General features: G+C 48.5%; 2 protein-coding genes and 1 long non-coding RNA gene across 3 annotated transcripts in view; 2 read left to right on the top strand and 1 right to left on the bottom strand.

Moving 5' to 3' along the window:
- The window catches only part of TOX4 (TOX high mobility group box family member 4), a 28,742-nt gene extending 23,310 nt beyond the window's left edge, over nucleotides 1-5,432 (bottom strand). The window contains exons 1-2 of the mRNA XM_033084352.1: nucleotides 5,379-5,432; nucleotides 3,673-3,741 (exon numbers count right to left, since the gene is read on the bottom strand). Coding sequence (XP_032940243.1) covers nucleotides 3,673-3,741; nucleotides 5,379-5,384 — 75 coding nt within the window. The 5' untranslated portion in view covers nucleotides 5,385-5,432. The remainder of the gene's footprint in view (nucleotides 1-3,672; nucleotides 3,742-5,378) is intronic.
- A 1,026-nt stretch (nucleotides 5,433-6,458) lies between these two features.
- LOC117010136 lies at nucleotides 6,459-11,722 on the top strand. The gene is made up of 3 exons (XR_004420573.1): nucleotides 6,459-7,078; nucleotides 7,182-8,041; nucleotides 11,682-11,722. It is a non-coding gene; the product is annotated as an uncharacterized LOC117010136 (long non-coding RNA).
- A 1,199-nt stretch (nucleotides 11,723-12,921) lies between these two features.
- Nucleotides 12,922-22,046, top strand: part of CHD8 (chromodomain helicase DNA binding protein 8) — a gene marked incomplete at its 3' end in the record, with an annotated part of 85,815 nt that continues 76,690 nt past the window's right edge. Inside the window, exons 1-2 of the mRNA XM_033084351.1 lie at nucleotides 12,922-13,478; nucleotides 15,542-15,904. Coding sequence (XP_032940242.1) covers nucleotides 12,951-13,478; nucleotides 15,542-15,904 — 891 coding nt within the window. The remainder of the gene's footprint in view (nucleotides 13,479-15,541; nucleotides 15,905-22,046) is intronic.

The raw sequence follows: 22,046 nt of genomic DNA, 5'->3' as shown, positions 1-22,046 counted from the left end.
TTTGTACCCCAGGATCTCAAACTCCTCGTCACCGAGACTGGGCGTGTGGAATGTCTGAAAATATAAAATAATTAAATTTATAAATTAAATTGGGAATTTAAAATAAAATATTGGGGTTTTTGTAATCTAAAATTGGAGTTTTTTAATTAAAAATTGGGGTTTGTACCCCGGGATCTCAAACTCCTCGTCACCGAGACTGGGGGTGTGGAATGTCTGAAAATAATAAATTAAAATTTATAAATTAAATTTGGGAATTTAAAATGAAATATTGGGGTTTTTTTAATTAAAAAATTGGGGGTTTGTAACCCAAAATTGGGGTTTGTACCCCGGGATCTCAAACTCCTCGTCACCGAGGCTGGGGGTGTGGAATGTCTGAAAATATAAAATAATTAAATTTATAAATTAATAATTGGGAATTTAAAATAAAATATTGGGGTTTTGTAATCTAAAATTTGGGTTTTTAAATAAATATTGGGGTTTGTAACCCAAAATTGGGGTTTGTACCCCGGGATCTCAAACTCCTCCTCACCGAGACTCGGGGTGTGGAATGTCTGAAAATAATAAATAATTAAATTTATAAATTAATCATTGGGAATTTAAAATGAAATATTGGGGTTTTGTAATCTAAAATTGGAGTTTTTTAATAAAAAATTGGGGTTTGTAACCCGGGATCTCAAACTCCTCGTCACCCAGGCTGGGCGTGTGGAATGTCTGAAAATATAAAATAATTTAATTTATAAATTAATAATTGGGAATTTAAAATAAAATATTGGGGTTTTGTAATCTAAAATTGGGGTTTTGTAACTCAAAATTGGGGTTTGTACCCCGGGATCTCGAACTCCTCGTCACCGAGACTGGGGGTGTGGAATGTCTGAAAATATAAAATAATTAAATTTATTAATTAATAATTGGGGTTTTAAATAAATATTGGGATTTTTAATAAAATATTGGGGTTTTTTAATTAAAAATTGGGGTTTGTAACCCAAAATTGGGGTTTGTACCCCGGGATCTCAAACTCCTCGTCACCCAGGCTCGGGGTGTGGAATGTCTGAAAATGTAAAATAATTAAATTTATAAATTAATAATTGGGAATTTAAAATAAAATATTGGGGTTTTTTAATAAAATATTGGGGTTTTTGTAATCTAAAATTGGAGTTTTTTAATTAAAAATTGGGGTTTGTAACCCAGGATCTCAAACTCCTCGTCACCCAGGCTGGGCGTGTGGAATGTCTGAAAATATAAAATAATTAAATTTATAAATTAATAATTGGGGTTTTTAAATAAAATATTGGGGTTTTGTAATCTAAAATTGGGGTTTTGTGACCCAAAATTGGGGTTTGTACCCCAGGATCTCGAACTCCTCGTCACCCAGGCTGGGGGTGTGGAATGTCTGAAAATATAATATAATTAAATTTATAAATTAATAATTGGGAATTTAAAATAAAATATTGGGGGTTTGTAACCTAAAATTGGGGTTTGTACCCCGGGATCTCAAACTCCTCGTCACCCAGGCTGGGCGTGTGGAATGTCTGAAAATATAAAATAATTAAATTTATAAATTAATAATTGGGAATTTAAAATAAAATATTGGGGTTTTTGTAATCTAAAATTGGGGTTTTGTAACCTAAAATTGGGGTTTGTAACCCAAAAATTCAGGTTTGTACCCAAAATTCAGTTTTTGCAACCCAAAATCACCCTTTTCCAATAATATATAATTAATTCATCATTCTCATATAATTTTTACTGTAATTAATATACAATTCTTAATCTAATTAATACAAAATTCTTAACACACTTAATAAAAAATTGATATATAATTAATAAAATCATGACTTTAATATTTACCTCACTTTAATAACATTTTATCTCATTTTTCTTCCCATTTTCCCCAATTCTGTGCCCATTTCTCATGGTGATTTTTATTTTTATTTCCCATTTTTGTGCCCATTTCTCTTGATGATTTTAATTTTTATTTCCCATTTTTGTGCCCATTTCTCTTGATGATTTTAATTTTTATTTCCCATTTTTGGGCTCATTTCTCTTGATGATTTTAATTTTTATTTCCCATTTTTGGGCCCATTTCTCATGATAATTTTTATTTTATTTCCCAATTTCCCATTTTTTTCTCCACCTTATGACCATTTTATTTTTATTTTATCTTTATTTTATTTTTATTTGATTTTCTTACCTTAGCCCTGCTCAGGAACTGGAGCTTTCCCCACAAAACAATTATTTAATTTTTATTTTATTTTTTTAATCTTTATTTTTATTTTTAATTTTATTTTTATTTTATTTAATTTTTTACCTCAGCCCCGCTCAGGAATGGGTGGGAGGTGCCAGTGCTGGCCAGGTCATTGTCCCCAAATATTGATTATTTTTATTTTATTTTTTTATTATTATTTTATTTTTATTTTTTAAATTTAAATTTAAATTTTAATTTTATTTTTATTTTATTTTTTATTTTATTTTTTACCTCAGCCCCGCTCAGGAATGGGTGGGAGGTGCCAGTGATGGCCAGGTCATTGTCCCCACATAATGATTATTTTTTTTTTTTTTTATTTTTATTTTTATTTATATTTTTATTTTTATTTTTTACCTCAGCCCCGCTCAGCAATGGGTGGGAGGTGCCAGTGATGGCCAGGTCATTGTCCCCACACATTGATTATTCTTATTTTATTTTTTTATTATTATTTTATTTTTACTTTTTAAAATGAAATTTAAACTTTAATTTTATTTTTACTGTATTTTTTATTTTATTTTTTACCTCAGCCCCGCTCAGGAAGGGATGGGAGGTGCCAGTGATGGCCAGGTCATTGTCCCCACACATTAACTATTTTTATTTTATTTTTTATTATTATTTTGTTTTTATTTTTTTAAATTTTTATTTTATTTTTATTTTATTTTTTATTTTATTTTTTACCTCAGCCGCGTTCAGGAAGGGGTGGGAGGTGCCAGTGATGGCCAGGTCATTGTCCCCACATAATTATTTTAATTTTTATTTTATTTTATTTATTTTTATTTTATTTTTTACCTCAGCCCCGCTCAGGAAGGGATGGGAGGTGCCAGTGATGGCCAGGTCATTGTCCTCAAATATTGATTATTTTTATTTTATTTTTTTAATTTTAATTTTTATTTTTAATTTTATTTTTATTTTTTATTTCATTTTTTACCTCAGCCCTGCTCAGGAATGGGTGGGAGGTGCCAGTGATGGCCAGGTCATTGTCCCCACATAATTATTTTAATTTCTATTTTATTTTATTTTATTTTAATTTAATTTAATTTAGTTTATATTTTATTTTTTACCTCAGCCCCGCTCAGGAAGGGGTGGGAGGTGCCAGTGATGGCCAGGTCATTGTCCCCACATAATTATTTTAATTTTTATTTTATTTTATTTTATTTATTTTTATTTTTATTTCATTTTTTACCTCAACCCCGCTCAGGAAGGGGTGGGAGGTGCCAGTGATGGCCAGGTCATTGTCCCCACATAATTATTTTTATTTTTATTTTATTTTATTTTATTTATTTTTATTTTTATTTTATTTTTTACCTCAGCCCCGCTCAGGAATGGGTGGGAGGTGCCAGTGATGGCCAGGTCATTGTCCCCACATACTCATTATTTCATTTTTATTTTATTTTTATTTAATTTAATTTAATTTATATTTTATTTTTTACCTCAGCCCCGCTCAGGAAGGGGTGGGAGGTGCCAGTGATGGCCAGGTAATTGTCGCTGCCTCCGGGGAACTGCAAAAATTCAGAAAATCAACCCAAATTCCACTTGAATTCTCATTATTCACCTTCATTCCTCTTTTTTTCCTTTTTTTCTCCCCCTTTTCCCCTCACACTTTGCTGCCCCAGACCCTTTTTTCCTCATTTTCCCTCTTTTCTTTTCCTCATTTTTTCCACTTTTTTTCCTCATTTTTTCTTACATTTTTTCTCATTTTTTCTTACATTTTTTCTCATTTTTTTCCTTATTTTTCTCCTTTTTTTTCTCATTTTTTCTAATATTTTTCCTGCTTTTTCCTCATTTTTCCTCATTTTTTTCCTCTTTTTTTCTCATTTTTCTCATATTTTTCCTTTTTTTCCTCATATTTTCCCTCATTTTTTCCTTACTTTTCCCTTATTTTTTCTCATATTTTTCCTCATTTTTTCTCTTTTTTCCTCATTTTTACGTCTTTTTTTTCTTCATTTTTTCCTTTTTTTTCCTCATTTTTTTCTCTTTTCCCCCATTTTTTCTCTCATTTTTTTCCTCTTTTTTTTTCTCTTTTTTCCCTTTTTTCTCCCCCATTTCCCCTCACACTTTGCCGCCCTCACCCCTTCACCCCATTTCCCCCTTTATTTCCATTTTTTCCTCATTTTTTTCTCTTTTTTCCCATTTTTTTCCTCATTTTCCCCTCACACTTTGCCGCCCTCACCCCTTCACCCCATTTCCCCATTTATTTCCATTTTTTTCCTTTTTTTTCGCTTTTTTCCCCTCACGCTTCTCCGCCCTCACTCCTTCACCTCATTTCCCCATTTTATTTCCATTTTTCTCCTTTTTTTTTGTCTTTTTTCCCCTCACACTTCTCCACCCTCACTCCTTCATCCCATTCCCTCTTTTTCCCGTGTTTTCCCTCTTTTTTCCCCATTTTTTTCCTCTTTTTTCCTCATTTTTCCCCTTTTTCCCCTCACACCTCTCCACCATCAGCCCTCCATCCCATTTCCCCCTTTATTTCCATTTTTTCCTTTTTTTTTCGCTTTTTTCCCCTCACACTTTGCCGCCCTCACCCCTTAATCCCATTTCCCACTTTATTTCCATTTTTCTCCTTTTTTTTTGTCTATTTTCCCCTCACGCTTCACCGCCCTCACCCCTCCATCCCATTTCCCCCTTTATTTCCATTTTTCTCCTTTTTTTTTGTCTTTTTTCCCCTCACACTTCTCCACCCTCATCCCATTTTCCTTTTTTCCCCTTTTTTTCCCATTTTCTCCCATTTTCCCCCTCACACTTCTCCATTCTCACCTCATTTCTCTCTTTTTTTCCTTTTTTCCCTTTTTCCCCCGTTTTCCCCTCACACTTCCCCTCACGCTCTCCACCCTCCCCTCACAAACTCCTTCCCATCCTTTTTCCCCAATTTTCCCCGTTTTTCCCCCATTTTCCCCTCACGCTCTCCCCCCTCCCCTCACAAACTCCTTCCCGCCTTTTTCCCCCCTTTTTTTCCCCCATTTTCCCCTCACGCTCCCCCTCTTCCCCTCACCCCCTCAGACCCCCCCATTTTCCCACCTCGCACCCTCCCCGCTCACCCCAGCCCCGTCTTTTCCATTTTTCCACCCATTTTTCCCCTTTTTTCCCATTTTTTCCCCATTTCCCCGCACTTTTCCCCTCACGCTCGCCCCCCCCTCACCTCCATCGCGCCGCCGCTCCCCCCCCCAGCGGGCGCCGCGCGCCGAACCGGAAGCCCCGCCCCTCCCTCAGCCGCCACTTCCGCCGCCACTTCCGCCGCCGCCACCATAGAGACGAAACCCCCGGGAAGGGCGGTTTGGGGGCAACCGGCTCTGTAAAACCCCTAGAAACGGAGCGAGAGGGACATTTTGGCGTGTTCTCAAAGATTTCCGTGCGTTGCGAGCCGAGCAGAAAGGGAGAAGCGAACCAACAAGGCGTTGGAGGACCGAGCTAGAGCGGCACCGGAAGCGGAAGGGCGGGGCGCGCACGGAGGATGTGGGGAGGAACCATAGAGAAGGGGCGGAGCGCCGCCGGAAGGGGCGGGGCGCCAGCGGCGGGCGCGCGCGGCGCGGGCGGTGCGTCATCGGCAGCGACGGGAGGGGGGGGGCGGGGCGGGGGGGGCGAGGGGGGGAGGGGGGGCCGTGAGGGGGGACGGGGGGGGGAGGGGGCCGGGGCAGATTTGGGGGAGATTCGGGCGGATTTGGGGGCGATCCGGGGGGGTTTGGGGGAGGGGGGGGGTGGGAAGGGCGGGGGGGGGGAGGAACTGGACGGGGTTTGGGTGGGGGGGGCGTTCGTGAGGGGGAGGGGGGGGGAGGTGAGGGGGTGAGGGGAGGGGGTGAGGGGAGGTGGAGGGTGAGGGGAGAATTGGGAGATTTGAGGGAAAATCGGGGGGTTTGGGGGAAATTCTGGAGGTTTAGGGGGAGAATCAGGAGGTTTTGAGGGAATTCAGGAGGTTTAGGGGGAGATCGGGGGGTTTAGGGAAAAATTTGTGGAAATTTAGAAGGTTTTGGGGGAAATCGGGGGGTTTTGAGGGAGATTTGGGGGTTTTGAGGGAGATTTGGGGAAATTTAGGAGGTTTAGGAGGAAATTTGGGGGAATTCAGGAGGGTTTGAGGGAAATTCATGAGGTTTTAGGGGAGATTTGGAGAAAATCAGAAGATTTTGGGGGAAATTCAGAGGAAATCAGGAGATTTAGGGGGGGTTGGGGGAAATTTGGGGGTTCTGAGGGAGATTTGTGGAAATTTAGGAGGTTTAGGGGGAAATTTGGGGGAATTCAGGAGGTTTAGGGGGGAAATCGGGGGGTTTTGAGGGAGATTTGGGGAAATTTAGGAGGTTTAGGGGGAAATTTGGAGGAATTTAGGAGGTTTTGAGGGAGACTTGGGGAAATTCGGGGGGTTTTGAGGGAGATTTGGGGGAGATTTGTGGAAATTCAGGAGGTTTAGGGGGAGATTCGGATAAATTCAGGAGGATTTGAGGGAAATTTAGGAGGTTTAGGGGGAGATTTGTGGAAATTCAGGAGGGTTTGAGGGAAATTCAGGAGGTTTAGGGGGAAATTCATGAAGTTTTGAGGGAGATTTGAATAAATTCAGGAGGTTTTGGGGGAAATTCAAAAGGTTTTGGGGGAGATTTGGGGGAATATGGGAGATTTAGGGAGAGATTTGGGAGTTTTGAGGGAGATTTGGGGAAATTCAGGAGGGTTTGAGTGAAATTCGGGAGGTTTTGGGGGAAAATTTGGGAAAATTCAGGAGGTTTTTGGTGAGATTTGTGGAAATTTAGGAGGTTTTGGGGAAAATCAGGAGGGTTTGGGGGAAATTCATGAGGTTTTAGGGGAGATTTGCAAAAATTCAGGGGGTTTGGGGGGAGATTTGTGGAAATTTAGGAGGTTTTGGGGGAATTCAGGAGGTTTTGGGGAAAATTCTTGAGGTTTTAGGAGAAATTTGGGAAAATTCAGGAGGTTTTGGGGGAAATTTGTGGAAATTTAGGAGGTTTTAGGGGAAATCTGGAGGAAATCAGGGGATTTTGGGGGAGATTTGTAAAAATTTAGGAGGTTTAGGGGGAGATTTGGGGAAAATTAGAGGTTTTGGGGAAGATTTGGGGAAATTCAGGTGGGTTTGAGGGAAATTCAGGAGGTTTTGAGGGAAATTTAGGAGGTTTAGGGGGAGATTTGTAGAAATTTAGGAGATTTTGAGGGAGATTTGGGGAAATTTAGGAGGTTTTGAGGGAAATTAATGAGGTTTTGGGGGAGATTTCGGGAAGTTAATGAGATTTTAGGGGAGATTTGGGGGAATTCAGGAGGTTTAGGGGAAATTTGTGGAAAATCAGGAGGTTTTGAGGAAAATTTGGAGAAATTTAGGAGGTTTTGAGGGAAATTTGTGAAAATTTAGGAGGTTTTGGGGGAAATTTTGGTAAAATCAGGAGGTTTTGGGGCGATTTGAGAGTTTTTAGGGGAGATTTGGGAGGTTTTGGGGAAAATTTGGGAGGTTTTTTAAGGATTTAGGGGAAATCTGGAGGATTTGGGTCCCTCTGGGAGGAGATTTGGGGGAAATTTGGAGTTTTCAGGCAGATTTTGGGGTGAAATCGGAAAATTTTGGGCAAAATCTGGAGATTTTGAGGTGAGATTGGCGAATTTTGAAACGAAATTGGGAAATTTTGGGGTTAAATTGGGATTTTGGGGTCAAACCAGTGGGTATTGGGGTCACTGGGGAAGCCCCGCCCCCAATTCGGGAAGCCACGCCCCAATTAGTGAAGCCACGCCCCCATTTCACGAAGCACCGCCCCTTTCCAGGACCCTGCGCTCCCCATTGGCCGGTGGGCGGTGACGTCATCGCGGCAGAACCAATCAGAGGTGAGTGGCGGATTCAAGATGGCGGCCCCGGGTGTGGGCACCCCCAAATTTTGGTTTTTTCACCCCAAATTTCAGACTTGGACCCCAAATTTTGGGGTTTTTAACCCAAATTTGGGGCTTGGATTCCAAAATTTCCATTTTTCGACCCAAAATTTAGACTTGGATCCCAAATTTTGGTTTTTTCAACCCAAATTTTACACTTGAACCCAAAATTTCATTTTTTCCACCCAAATTCCCATCTCCTTTCCCAAATCTCAGCATTTTAACCCCAAAATTCAGATTTTTATTTCCCCAAATTCAACTTTTTTAATCCCAAATTTAAAATTTCCGACCCTAAATTTTGATTTATTTTTTTCTCATTTTTGGGCCAAATTTCGTCCTGAATTTTAATTAATTTGCATCCAAAAGTAAATTTAATTTAATTAATTGGATTAATTTTAACTGATTTTTACTACCTTCCACTGAATTACATCAGTTTTAATTAAATTATGTGTTATTAATTATTATTTTTTTTTCTTATTACTTACTAAATTTAAATTTTTAACCAAATTTTCCATTTTTAACACAGTTTTATGGAATTTTTGCATTTTTAATTCAATATAAATTAATTAAAATTGAAACAATTGTGATATTTTGGTAGGTCATTAAAAAATCCACAAAAAAATTGAATTTAGCAAAATTTTTGTCACTTTTTGAGGGTAGAAATTTAATTTTTTGGCAGCCAAATTTCCTCCAAAACGGGGAATTGAGACATTTAAAATCTTTTTGTGACAAAAATTGAAAATTTGGGGAGAAATTTTCACTTTTTGTGGTTAAAATGTGAATTTTGAGGGGAATTACCCAGAATTTGGGGCCGATTTTCCTTTAAAAAGAAAAAGTTGAGAATTTTATTTTGTCCTGGTGCTAAAAAAAAATAATTTAAAGGAATTTGGGGTGGATTTAAGACAAATTTCTGCCACTTTTATAAGTTTTGTTGTTATTTTAATTTATTTTGGGACCTTTAAAATCCTTTTTAGGTGTTTAAATTCGATTTTTAGGTGTTTTAATTCCATTTTTAGATGTTTTAATTCCATTTTTGCGTGTTTTAATTCAATTTTTTGGTGTTTCAATTCAACTTTCGGATGTTTTAATTCAATTTTGGTTGTTTTAATTCCTTTTTCGAGTGTTTTAATTCCATTTTAGTTGTTTTAATTCCATTTTAAGAGGTTTTAATTGAAATTTGGGATCTCTCGGTGCTTTTTTATCACTTTTGCCACCTTTAATTCTGATTTTATCCTCTCCTGGACCTTTTAAACCCCAATTTGGGACTATTTTAATTTATTTTGGGACCATTTTAATTTATTTCGGGACCGCTCTGTGAATTTTTGTGGACTTTAGCGCCGTTTGGGACGCTTTAATTCAGATTTTTCTCCCTTTTGAGGCCTCTTTTGAGATTCCTGAGGGGATTTTTGAGGCCATTTCCTGCGGATTTGGGGCATTTTCCCGCAGATTTTGGCCCTTTTTGCCCCCAAACCCCGATTTCTAAAGGGTTTTGAGCCGGATCCGCCTCATTCCGAGCTCTTTTTGCGCGATTTCGCCCAATTTTTGCAGAATTTTGCCAATTTTTTTGCCGGATTTTGAGGCCGTCCCGGGGCTCGCTCCGAACCCGGCCTCGATTTTAGCGACGCCGCCGCTGCTGCAACGAGCGGCCCGCGGCCAATCCGCGCCTTTCCCAGCCCTCCCCACCGCTCCCGGCGCTTTTTTTGGGCTCAAATCCGCCGGATTTGGTTTTTTTTTTATTTTTTTATTTCTTTTTTTTTTTTTTTTTAAATCCCTCCGACCGCGCAAGGACCCCGCGGCCCCCTCAGCGAGACAAGATGGCGGCGCCGCGCGGCCGCCCTCGCCGCCGCCTGCCCCGCGCGCTCCGGCAGCGCCGCGGCCACCCCCGAGCGAAGGACCCCTCCCCGCGATGGGGCGGGGGGGCGGCGCTTCCGGGTGGGCGTGCGCAACGCACCTTGCTGGTCTCTCCCGTCCAATCAGCGCGCGGCTCGCGCGGGCTCCGGCCAATGGGGAGCGCGGCCGAGGGGCGTGGCGCGGCGGCCGGGGGTGGGCGGGGCCTGCGCGCGTTGCGTTGCGCCGCAGCCGCTCCGTGAGGGCGCCCCGGGCTCGGCGCGCGCGCGCGGGGGGGGCCACGAGCGGCGCCCCCCCCCCCCCCCCTCATTCCCTGAGGGGAAACCCCCCCTCAAATTAAACAAAAAAAAATTTAATCGGTGTGGGGGAACCCCCCGAGATATCGCGGAGCAGCGAGGGGGTTCCGCGTTTTTCCCCTCCCCCTCCCTTTCCCCTCAGGCGGGACAGGTAAGGCGGGAAAAGGGGGAGGGGGTCGTGAGGGGAGGGGGGGGAGGGGGGGGATCGGCCCTCAGGGGGGGGGCCGGGATCTTCCCTGTGGGGGTTTCGGGTGTTCCAGTTTGGGCTCCCAGTTTGGGCCTGAGTGGGCTCCCAGTTACCTCAAATTGGGGTCCCAGTTTGGGCCTGAGTGGGGTCCCAGTTACCTCAAATTGGACTCCCAGTTTGGGGTCCCAGTTACCCCAGTTTGGGCTCCCAGTTTGGGTCAGATTGGGCTCCCAGTTGGGGCCTAACTGGGCTCCCAGTTACCTCAAATTGGGCTCCCAGTTACCCCAGTTTGGGCTCCCAGTTTGGGCCTGAGTGGGGTCCCAGTTACCTCAAATTGGGGTCCCAGTTTGGGCTTATTGGAGTCCCAGTTTGGGCAGATTGGGCTCCCAGTTTGGGCCTAACTGGGCTCCCAGTTACCTCAAATTGGGGTCCCATATTGGGCTCCCAGTTACCCCAGTTTGGGGTCCCAGTTTGGGCCTGACTTGGCTCCCAGTTTGGAGCAGATTGGGCTCCCAGTTTGGGCCTGATTTGGGTCCCAGTTACCCCAGTTTGGGCTCCCAGTTTGGGCCTGACTGGGCTCCCAGTTACATCAAATTGGGCTCCCAGTTTGGGCTTTTTGGGCTCCCAGTTACCTCAATTTGGGCTCCCAGTTTGGGCTTATTGGGGTCCCAGTTCCCCCAGATTGGGCTCCCAGTTTGGGCCTGATTTGGGTCCCAGTTTGGCCTGACTGGGCTCCCAGTTACCTCAAATTGGGGTCCCATATTGGGGTCCCAGTTACCCCAGTTTGGGCTCCCAGTTTGGGCCTGACTGGGCTCCCAGTTTGGGCCTGACTGGGCTCCCAGTTTGGGCTTATTGGGGTCCCAGTTTGGGTCACATTTCGCTCCCAGTTACCTCAAATTGGGGTCCCAGTTTGGGTCTGTTTGGGCTCCCAGTTCCCCCCAGTTTGGGTCTGATTTGGGTCCCAGTTTGGGCCTGACTGGGCTCCCAGTTACCTCAAATTGGGGTCCCAGTTTGGGCTCCCAGTTCCCCCCAGTTTGGGCTCCCAGTTCCCCTTTACTGGGACCCCCAGTTCCCCCCAGTCCTCCCAGTTTTGGGGATCTTTTTCCTCCAAATTTTTGGTTTTTTTTTTTTTTTTTTTTTTTTTTTTAGTTTTTTTGGGTTTTTTTTTTTTTTGTTTTTTGTGTTTTATTTTCCATTTTTTTGGGTAAAAAATCCCCAAATTTGGGGTCTCCCCCCCTGACCCCCCCTCCCTTTTCTCTCCCCACAGCCTGGAGCTCCGGAGCCCCCCCAGCCTGAGGAGAGCCCCCCAAAAATCCCCCAAAATCCCCCAAAATCCCCCCGAAATTACCCCAGAGACCCCCAAAAACCCCCCAGAGACCCCCAGGGACTCCCCAGCCCCCAAAATTTGGGGTTGGGGACCCCCAAAATCCCTCCCAGGACCCCCAAAATCCCTCCCAGGACCCCCCAAATCCCACCCAGGACCCCCCAAATTCCCCCAAATCCTCCCCTGGACCCCCCAAAATTTCCATTTTTTGGGGTTGTGGGCCCCCAGAATCCCCAAAATTTCAGTTTTTTGGGGTCACCTCTCCCCAAATTTTCATTTTTAAGGGTCAAGACCCCCCAAATTTCCATTTTATTTGGGGCCAAGACCCCCTGAATCCCCAAAATTTCCTTTTTTAAGTTTCAGCACCCCCTGAATTCCCATTTTTAAGGGTCAGGACTCACTAAATTTCCATTTTTGGGGTTCAAGATCCCCTAAATTTCCACTTTTGGGGTTCCCCACTCCCCAGACTCCCCAAAATTTCCATTTTTTGCGGTCAAGACCCCCCAAATTTCCATTTTTGGGGTCAACATTCCCCAAATTTCTATTTTTAAGGGTCAGGACCCCCCAAATTTTCATTTTTTAGACTCGAGACCTCCCCAAATTTCCATTTTTTGGACTCAAGATTCCCCTAAATTTCCTTTTTTTGGGGTCAAGACCCCCCTAAATTCCCATTTTTGGGGGTCCCTTCCCTCCAAACCCCCCCCAAAATTTCCATTTCTTGGGCCAAGACCCCCCAAATTTTCATTTTTTAGACTCGAGACCCTTCTCAATTCCGATTTTTAAGGGTCAGGAGCCCCCAAATTTCCATTTTTTGGGGTCAGTGTTTCCCAAATTTCTATTTTTAAGGGTCAAGACCCCCTAAATTTCCATTTTTTGAGTTTAAGACCTCCTGAATTTGCATTTTTTGAGTTTAAGACCCTCAAATTTTCATTTTTAAGGGTCAAGACCCCCCCAAATTTTGATTTTTAAGGGTCAAGACCCCCCTAAATTTCCATTTTTCGGGTCAAGACCCCCCCAAATTTCCATTTTTAAGGGTCAAGACCCCCCCAAATTTCCATTTTTAAGAGTCAAGACCCCCCCAAATTTTATTTTTTACCTCAAGACCCCCCTAAATTCCCATTTTTTGGGGCCCAGACCCCCCCAAATCCCCATTTTTCAGGCTCCCCTCCCCCCACCCCCCCCATTCCGGGGGTCCCTCCCCTCCCCCCCACCATGGCCGACCCCATCATGGACCTTTTCGACGACCCCAACCTGTTCGGGCTGGACCCCCTCCCCCCCGAGGAGCTGGTCACGCCCCCCGCCCCTCCCCCCAGCGACCCCCTGGCCGAAGCTTTGGGGCTCTCGGGGGCTCTGGACCCTCCCCCACCCCCAGACCCCCCCCAGGACCCCTCCCCAAATCCCGCCCCTCCCCCTTCAGCCCAACCCCCACCCGATCAAGAAGTGCTGAGTCAGGGAAATCCCTTCATGGGGGTCTCCGCCCCTCCCCCACCCGCCCCCGCCCCTCCCCCCAAAATCGTCATCCTCAAAGCCCCTCCCCCCGCCGGCCCCACCCCTGGAGGCCCCGCCCCTCTGGCCACGCCCAACGGCGGCAAGCTCACCTTGGCGGGGGGCGTGGCCAAAGGGGGCGTGGCCGGGCAGGGCCGGCAGGTGAAGCAGCTGCTGCTGCAGCCCCTCAAGGCGGGGGGAGGGGCCTCACCTGGGACCCCCCTGAAACCGGGACTGAGCCTGGGACCCGCTCAGGTGAGAGGGGGCGGGGCTTGGGAGGGGTGGGCGGGGCTTGGGAGGGGTGGGCGGGGCTTGGGAGGGTGGGAGGGGCTCACCTGGGACCCCCCTGAAACCTGGATTGAGCCTGGGACCTGCTCAGGTGAGAGGGGGCGGGGCTTGGATGGACAGGTGAGGGGTGGGTGGGGCTTGGGAGGGTGGGCGGGGCTTGGATGGACAGGTGAGGGGTGGGCGGGGCTTGGATGGACAGGTAAAGGTGGGAGGGGCCTCACCTGGGACCCCCCTGATTGTCCCCATGTCTGTGTGTCCCTCACTGACCCCTGTCCGTGTGTCCATCCCTGACTGACCATCCCCACACCACTGACCTCCACACTGACCCCTGTCCGTGTGTCCATCCCTCACTGACCCCTGTCCGTGTGTCCATCCCTCACTGACCGCTGTCCGTGTGTCCATCCCCTCACTGACCCCTGTCCATGTGTCCATCCCCTCACTGACCCCTGTCCGTGTGTCCATCCCTCACTGACCCCTGTCCGTGTGTCCATCCCTCACTGACCCCTGTCCATGTGTCCATCCCCTCACTGACCATTCCTGTGTCCATGCCTTACTGACCCCTCCCTATGTCAATCCCCTCACTGACCATCCCCACGTCCATCCCCTCACTGACCACTGTCCCCTGTCCGCAGGGCGAGTCCAAGCGCATCACCCTGCTCCTGCAGCACTGACCCCTGTCCGTGTGTCCATCCCCTCACTGATCCCTGTCTGTGTGTCCATCCCCTCACTGACCACTGTCCTTGTGTCCATCCCTCACTGACCATCCCTCACTGACCATCCCCACCTCACTGACCATTGTCCCTGTGTCCACTCCCCTCACTGACCACTGCCCCCTGTCTGCAGGGCGAGTCCAAGCGCATCACCCTGGTCCTGCAGCACTGACCCTTGTCTGTGTGTCCATCCCCTCACTGACCCCTCACTGACCATCCCCCTGTCCGTGTGTCCATCCCCACACCACTGACCACTGTCCCCTGTCCGCAGGGCGAGTCCAAGCGCATCACCGTGGTCCTGCAGCACTGACCCCTGTCCGTGTGTCCATCCCTCACTGACCCCTGTCCGTGTGTCCATCCCTTACTGACCATCCCCACCTCACTGACCATTGTCCCTGTGTCCACTCCCCTCACTGACCACTGCCCTCTGTCCGCAGGGCGAGTCCAAGCGCATCACCCTGGTCCTGCAGCACTGACCCCTGTCCGTGTGTCCATCCCTCACTGACCCCTGTCCATGTGTCCATCCCTCACTGACCCCTGTCCGTGTGTCCATTCCCTTACTGACCATCCCCACCTCACTGACCCCTGTCCGTGTGTCCATCCCTCACTGACCCCTCCCCATGTCCATCCCCTCACTGACCCCTCACTGACCACTGTCTCCCCAGGGCGAGTCCAAGCGCATCACCCTGGTCCTGCAGCACTGACCCCTGTCCGTGTGTCCATCCTTCACTGACCCCTGTCCATGTGTCCATCCGCTCACTGACCCCTCACTGACCCCTCCCCATGTCCATCCCCTCACTGACCACTGCCCTCTGTCCCCCCAGGGCGAGTCCAAGCGCATCACCCTGGTCCTGCAGCACTGACCCCTGTCCGTGTGTCCATCCCTCACTGACCCCTGTCCGTGTGTCCATCCCCTCACTGACCCCTCACTGACCCCTCCCCATGTCCATCCCCTCACTGACCATCCCAGTGTCCATCCCCACACCACTGACCACTGTCCCCTGTCCGCAGGGCGAGTCCAAGCGCATCACCCTGGTCCTGCAGCACTGACCCCTGTCTGTGTGTCCATCCCTCACTGACCATCCCTCACTGACCATCCCCACCTCACTGACCATTGTCCCTGTGTCCACTCCCCTCACTGACCACTGCCCCCTGTCTGCAGGGCGAGTCCAAGCGCATCACCGTGGTCCTGCAGCACTGACCCTTGTCTGTGTGTCCATCCCCTCACTGACCCCTGACCGTGTGTCCATCCCCTCACTGACCCCTCCCCATGTCCATCCCCTCACTGACCCCTCACTGACCACTGTCCCCTGTCCGCAGGGCGAGTCCAAGCGCATCACCCTGGTCCTGCAGCAGCCCCCGGGCGCGGCCGCGGCGCCCGGCCAACGCCACGTGGTGCTGGGCACTCTGCCGGGCAAGCTGCTCCTCCAGGGGGCCACCACGGCTACGGCCACTCCGGCCAAGGCGGCACCCGGCGCTCCGGCCAAGGTGGTGACCATCCAGCTGCAGGTGCAGCCTCCGGCCGCCGGCCAGCCCGGGCAGCCCGGCCAGGCGCAGAAGATCCAGCTGGTGCAGCACGGGCCGGGCGGGGCGGGGCCGCTGGGCGTGGCCCAGGTGCCGCAGGTGATGGGCGGGGCCGGCCAGAGACTGACCGTGCCGCTCAAGGTGGTGCTGCAGCCGCAGGTGGGTACCAGGAGTGGTCAGTTGGTGTTGGGGAGGGTGGTCAGTTGGGTTTGGGGAGGACGGGTCACTCGGTGTTGGGGTGGGCAGTCAGATTTGGGAGGGTGGTCATTCAGTGGGGGTGATGGTCAGTCAGTGTTGGGAGTGGTCAGTTAGTGTTGGGAGCGATCACTGGGATTTGGAGTGGTCACTCAGAATTGGGGTGGTGGTCATTCAGTGTGGGGAGGGGTCATTCAGCTTTGGGGGTGGTCACTTGGATTTGGAGTGGTCACTCAGAATTGGGGTAGTGGTCACTTAGTGTTGGGAGGGGTCACTTGGATTTGGGAGGGGTCACTCGGTGTTGGGGTGGTCAGTCAGATTTGGAGGTGGTCAGTCAGATTTAGGGTGGTCAGTCGGCTTTGGGGGTGGTCAGTTGGATTTGGAGGTGGTCAGATTTGGGGTGGTCAGTCAGATTTGGGAGTGGTCACTCGGTGGGGGTGACGGTCACTCAGTCTTGGGAGGGGTCACTCGGCTTTGGGAGGGTGGTCATTCAGTGGGGGTGATGGTCAATCAGTGTTGGGAGTGGTCAGTCAGGTTTGGGGTGGTCAGTCAGAGTTGGGAGGGGTCACTCGGATTTGGGGGTGGTGGTCAGTGTTGGGGTGGTCAGTCAGATTTGGGGTGGTCACTTGGATTTGGAGGTGGTCAGATTTGGGGTGGTCGGTGTGGGGAGGGGTCACTCGGATTTGGGGTGGTCACTTAGAACTGGGGTGGTCACTCAACTTTCAGGTGGTCACTTGGATTTGGGGTGGTCAGTCAGATTTGGGGGTGGTCACTCGGATTTGGGGGTGGTCACTTGGATTTGGGGGTGGTCAGTCAGTGTTGGGAAGGGTCACTCGGTCTTGGGGGTCAGTCAAGCCATGGTCATGGTGGTCACTCAACTTTGGGGTGGTCACTTGGCTTTGGGGGTCGGTCAAGCCACGGTCATGGTGGTCACTTGGCTTTGGGGGTCAGTCAAACCGTGGTCATGGTGGTCACTCAGTGTTGGGGATGGTCATTTAACCATGATCTTGGGGTCACTCAACCCTGATCTTGGTGGTCATTTCTCCATGGTGGTCACTCAGTGTTGGGGGTGGTCACTCAGCCATGACCTTGGTGTCATTCAGTCATGGCCTTGATGGTCAATGCTCCATGGTGGTCATTCAACCCTGACCTTGGTGGTCATTTCTCCATGGTGGTCACTCAGTGTTGGGGGTGGTCACTCAGCCATGACCTGGGGGTCACTCAGTCATGACCTTGATGGTCAATGCTCCGTGGTGGTCACTCAAACCTGACTTTGGTGGTCATTTCTCTATGGTGACCATCCAATGATGGCCTTGATGGTCAGTCCTCCATGGTGGTCACTTAACCATGACCTTGGTGGTCACTCCCACACACTGGTCATTCAACCGTGACCTTGATGGTCAATCATCAATGGTGGTCAGTCAACCATGGCCTTGATGGTCACTCAGTCATGACCTTGATGGTCATTTCTCCATGGTGGCCACTCAACCATGGCCTTGATGGTCACTCAACCATGGCCTTGATGTTCAATCCTCCATGGTGGTCACTCAACCCTGACGTTGATGGTCACTTCTCCACAGTGGTCACTCAGCCATGACCTTGGTGGTCAATGCTCCATGGTGGTCGCCCAGCCATGACATGGTGGTCACTCAACCATGACCTCAGTAGCCACTCCCCCACATTGGTCACTCAACCATGGCCTTGGTGGTCACTCAATCATGACCTTGTTGGTCAGTCCCTCATGTTGGTCACTCAACCATGACCTTGATGGTCAATTTTCCATATTGGTCATTCAACCATGACCTTGGTAGCCACTCCTCCATGGTGGTCACTCAACCCTGACCTTGATGGTCAGTTCTCCATGGTGGTCACTCAACCATGACCTTGATGGTCAGTTCTCCATGGTGGTCACTCAACCATGACCTTGATGGTCAGTTCTCCATGGTGGTCACTCAACCCTGACCTCAGTAACCACTCCCCCATGGTGATCACTCAACTGTGGCCTTGATGGTCATTCCCCCACACTGGTCACTCAACCATGACCTTGATGACCACTCCCCAACATTGGTCACCCAGCTGTGACCTTGATGGTCACTCAACCATGGCCTTGATGTTCAATTCTCCATGGTGGTCACTCAACCCTGATGTTGATGGTCACTTCTCCACAGTGGTCACTCAGCCATGACCTTGGTGGTCAATGCTCCATGGTGGTCGCCCAGCCATGACATGGTGGTCACTCAACCATGACCTCAGTAGCCACTCCCCCACATTGGTCACTCAACCATGACCTTGGTGGTCACTCAGTCATGACCTTGTTGGTCAATCCCTCATGTTGGTCACTCAACCATGACCTTGATGGTCAATTCTCCGTATTGGTCACTCAGCCATGACCTTGATGGTCAATTCTCCGTATTGGTCACTCAGCCATGACCTTGATGGTCGCTCCTCCATGATGGACACCCAACCATGACCTTGGTGGTCACTCCCCCACATTGGTCACTCAACCATGGCCTTGATGGCCAATTCTCCGTGGTGGTCATTCAACCACGACCATGGTGGCCACTCAACCGTGACCTTGGTGGTCACTTCTCCGTGGTGGTCACTCAACCATGGCCTTGATGGTCAGTTCTCTGTACTGGTCACTCAACCATGGCTTTGATGGTCAATTTTATGTGGTGGTCACCCAACCATGACTGTGGTGGTCAATCATCAATGGTGGTCACTCAACCATGACCTTGATGGCCAATCCTCGATGGTGGTCACTTAATCATGGCCTTGATGGTCACTCCCCCACACTGGTCACCCAACCATGACCTTGATGGTCAATCCTCCATGGTGGTCACTCAGTCGTGACTTTGATGGTCAATCCTCCGTATTGGTCACTCAGCCATGGCCTTGATGGTCACTCCCCCACACTGGTCACCCAGCCATGACCTTGATGGTCAATCCTCCATATTGGTCACCCAACCATGACCTTGATGGTCAATTCTCCATGTTGGTCACTCAACCATTACCTCAATGACCACTCCCCCACACTGGTCACTCAACCATGACCATGATGGTTAATTCTCCATATTGGTCACTCAACCGTGACCGTGGTGGTCACTCAACCATGGCCTTGATGGTCAATCATCCATGGTGGTCATTGAGCCATGACCTTGATGGTCAATCATCCATGGTGGTCATTGAGCCATGACCTTAGTGGTCAATTCTCCATGGTGGTCACTCAACCCTGACCTTGGTGGTCATTTCTCCATGGTGGCCACTCAATTATGGCCTTGATGGTCAATCCTCCATGGTGGTCACTTAGTCCTGACCTTAGTGACTACTCCTCCATGGTGGTCACTCAACCTTGACCTCAGTGGCCACTCAACCATGACCTTGATGGTCATTTTTCCATATTGGTCATTCAGCCATGACCTTGATGGTCAATTCTCCATGTTGGTCACTCAACCCTGACTTTGCTGGTCAATTATCAATGGTGGTCACCCAACCCTGACCTTGATGGTCAATCCTCCATGATGGTCACTCAACCCTGACCTTGCTGGTCAATTATCATTGGTGGTCACTCAACCATGGCTGTCATGGTCAGTTCTCCATATTGGTCACTCAACCATGACCATGGTGGTCACTCCCCCATACTGGTCACTCAGCCCTGACCTTGATGGTCAATTCTCCACATTGGTCACCCAACCATGGCCTTGGTGGTCAATTCTCCATATTGGTCACTCAACCATGACCATGATGGTCACTCAACCATGGCCTTGATGGTCAATTCTCCGTGTTGGTCACTCAACCATGATCTTGGTGGTCAATCATCCATGGTGGCCACTCAACCATGGCCTTGATGGTCAGTTCTCTGTATTGGTCACTCAACCAGGACCTTGGTGACCACTCCTCCATGGTGGTCATGCAACCCTGACCTTGGTGGTCACTCCTCCACGGTGGTCACTCAGTCATGACCTTGATGGTTAATCCTCCGTACTGGTCACTCAGCCATGACCTTGATGGTCAATAATCATTGGTGGTCGCTCAACCATGGCTGTCATGGTCAGTTCTCTGTATTGGTCACCCAACCATGACCTTGATGGTCAAACCTCCATGGTGGTCACTCAGTCATGACCTTGATGGTTAATCCTCTGTATTGGTCACTCAGCCATGACCTCGATGGTCAATTATCAATGGTGGTCACTCAACCATGGCCTTGATGGTCACTCAGTCATGACCTTGATGGCCACTCTCCCACATTGGTCACCCAACCCTGACCATGGTGGCCACTCAACCATGGCCTTGATGGTCAATCATCCATGGTGGTCACTCAGCCATGACCTTGATGGTCAATCATCCATGGTGGTCACTCAACCACGACCTTGATGGTCACTCCCCCATGCTGGTCACTCAACCATGACCTTGATGGCCACTCAACCATGGCCTTGATGGTCAGTTCTCCATATTGGTCATTCAACCATGATCTTAGTGGTCAATTATCAATGGTGGTCACGCAACCATGACCTTGATGGTCAATCCTCCATGGTGGTCACCCAACCATGACCTTGATGGTCAATTCTCCACATTGGTCACCCAACCATGGCCTTGGTGGTCAATCATCCATGGTGGTCACTCAACCATGACCATGGTGGTCACTCCCCCACATTGGTCACTCACCCATGGCCTTGGTGGCCACTCACTCATGGCCTTGGTGGTCACTCAGCCATGACCTTGATGTTCAATCCTCCATATTGGTCACCCAACCATGACCTTGATGGTCAGTCTTCCATTGTGGTCACTCAACCATGGCCTTGATGGTCAATTATCCATGGTGGTCACTCAACCATGACCTTGATAGTGAATTCTCCATATTGGTCATTCAACTGTGACCTTGATGACCACTCCCCCACATTGGTCACTCAACCATGACCTTGATGGCCACTCAACCATGGCCTTGATGGTCAGTTCTCCATATTGGTCATTCAACCATGATCTTAGTGGTCAATTATCAATGGTGGTCACGCAACCATGACCTTGATGGTCAGTTCTCTGTGGTGGTCACCCAACCATGACCTTGGTGGTCACTCAACCATGGCCTTGGTGGTCAATTCTCCATGATGGTCACTCAACCATGACCATGGTGGTCACTCAACCATGACCATGGTGGTCACTCCCCCATACTGGTCACCCAACCATGACCATGGTGGCCACTCAGCCATGACCTTGATGGTCACTCCCCAACATTCGTCACCCAACCCTGACCTTGGTGGCCATTCAACCATGGCCTTGGTGGTCACTCAGTCATGACCTTGATGGTCAATTCTCCATGGTGGTCACTTAGTCCTGACCGTAGTGACCACTCCCCCATGGTGGTCACTCAACCATGACCTCAGTAGCCACTCCTCTATGGTGGTCACTCAACCCTGACCTTGGTGGTCATTTCTCCATGGTGGCCACTCAATTATGGCCTTGATGGTCAAACCTCCATGGTGGTCACTCAACCATGACCTTGTGACCACTCTTGCATGGTGGTCATCCAACCATGACCTTGATGGTCAATCATCCATGGTGGTCACTCCACCATGACCGTGGTGGCCACTCAACCATGACCTTGATGGTCAATTCTCCATATTGGTCACCCAACCATGACCTTGATGGTCAATCCCCCACATTGGTCAGTCAACCATGGCCTTGATGGTCAATCCCCCACATTGGTCACTCAACCAAGACCATGATGGTCAATCCTCCATATTGGTCACTCCACCATGACCATGGTGGTCACTCAACCATGACTTTGATGGTCAATCATCCATGGTGGTCACTCAACCTTGACCTCAATGACCACTCCCCCACACTGGTCACTCAACCATGACCTTGGTGGTCCCTCCCCCATATTGGTCACTCAACCCTGACCTCAGTGGCCACTTGTCCATACTGGTCACTCAACCATGACCTTGATGGTCAATTCTCCACGTTGGTCACTCAACCATGACCTTGATGGTCAGTTCTCCATGGTGGTCACTTAGTCCTGACCTTACTGACCACTCCCCCACACTGGTCACTCAACCATGACCATGATGGTCAATTCTCCATATTGGTCACTCAACCATGGCCTTGG

The sequence above is a fragment of the Catharus ustulatus genome, chromosome 38 (assembly GCF_009819885.2).
Source record: "Catharus ustulatus isolate bCatUst1 chromosome 38, bCatUst1.pri.v2, whole genome shotgun sequence".
NCBI classification, from domain to species: domain Eukaryota; kingdom Metazoa; phylum Chordata; class Aves; order Passeriformes; family Turdidae; genus Catharus; species Catharus ustulatus.
The sequence above is the reverse complement of the archived record's forward strand: the minus strand, read 5'-3'. Positions and strand labels throughout refer to the sequence as shown.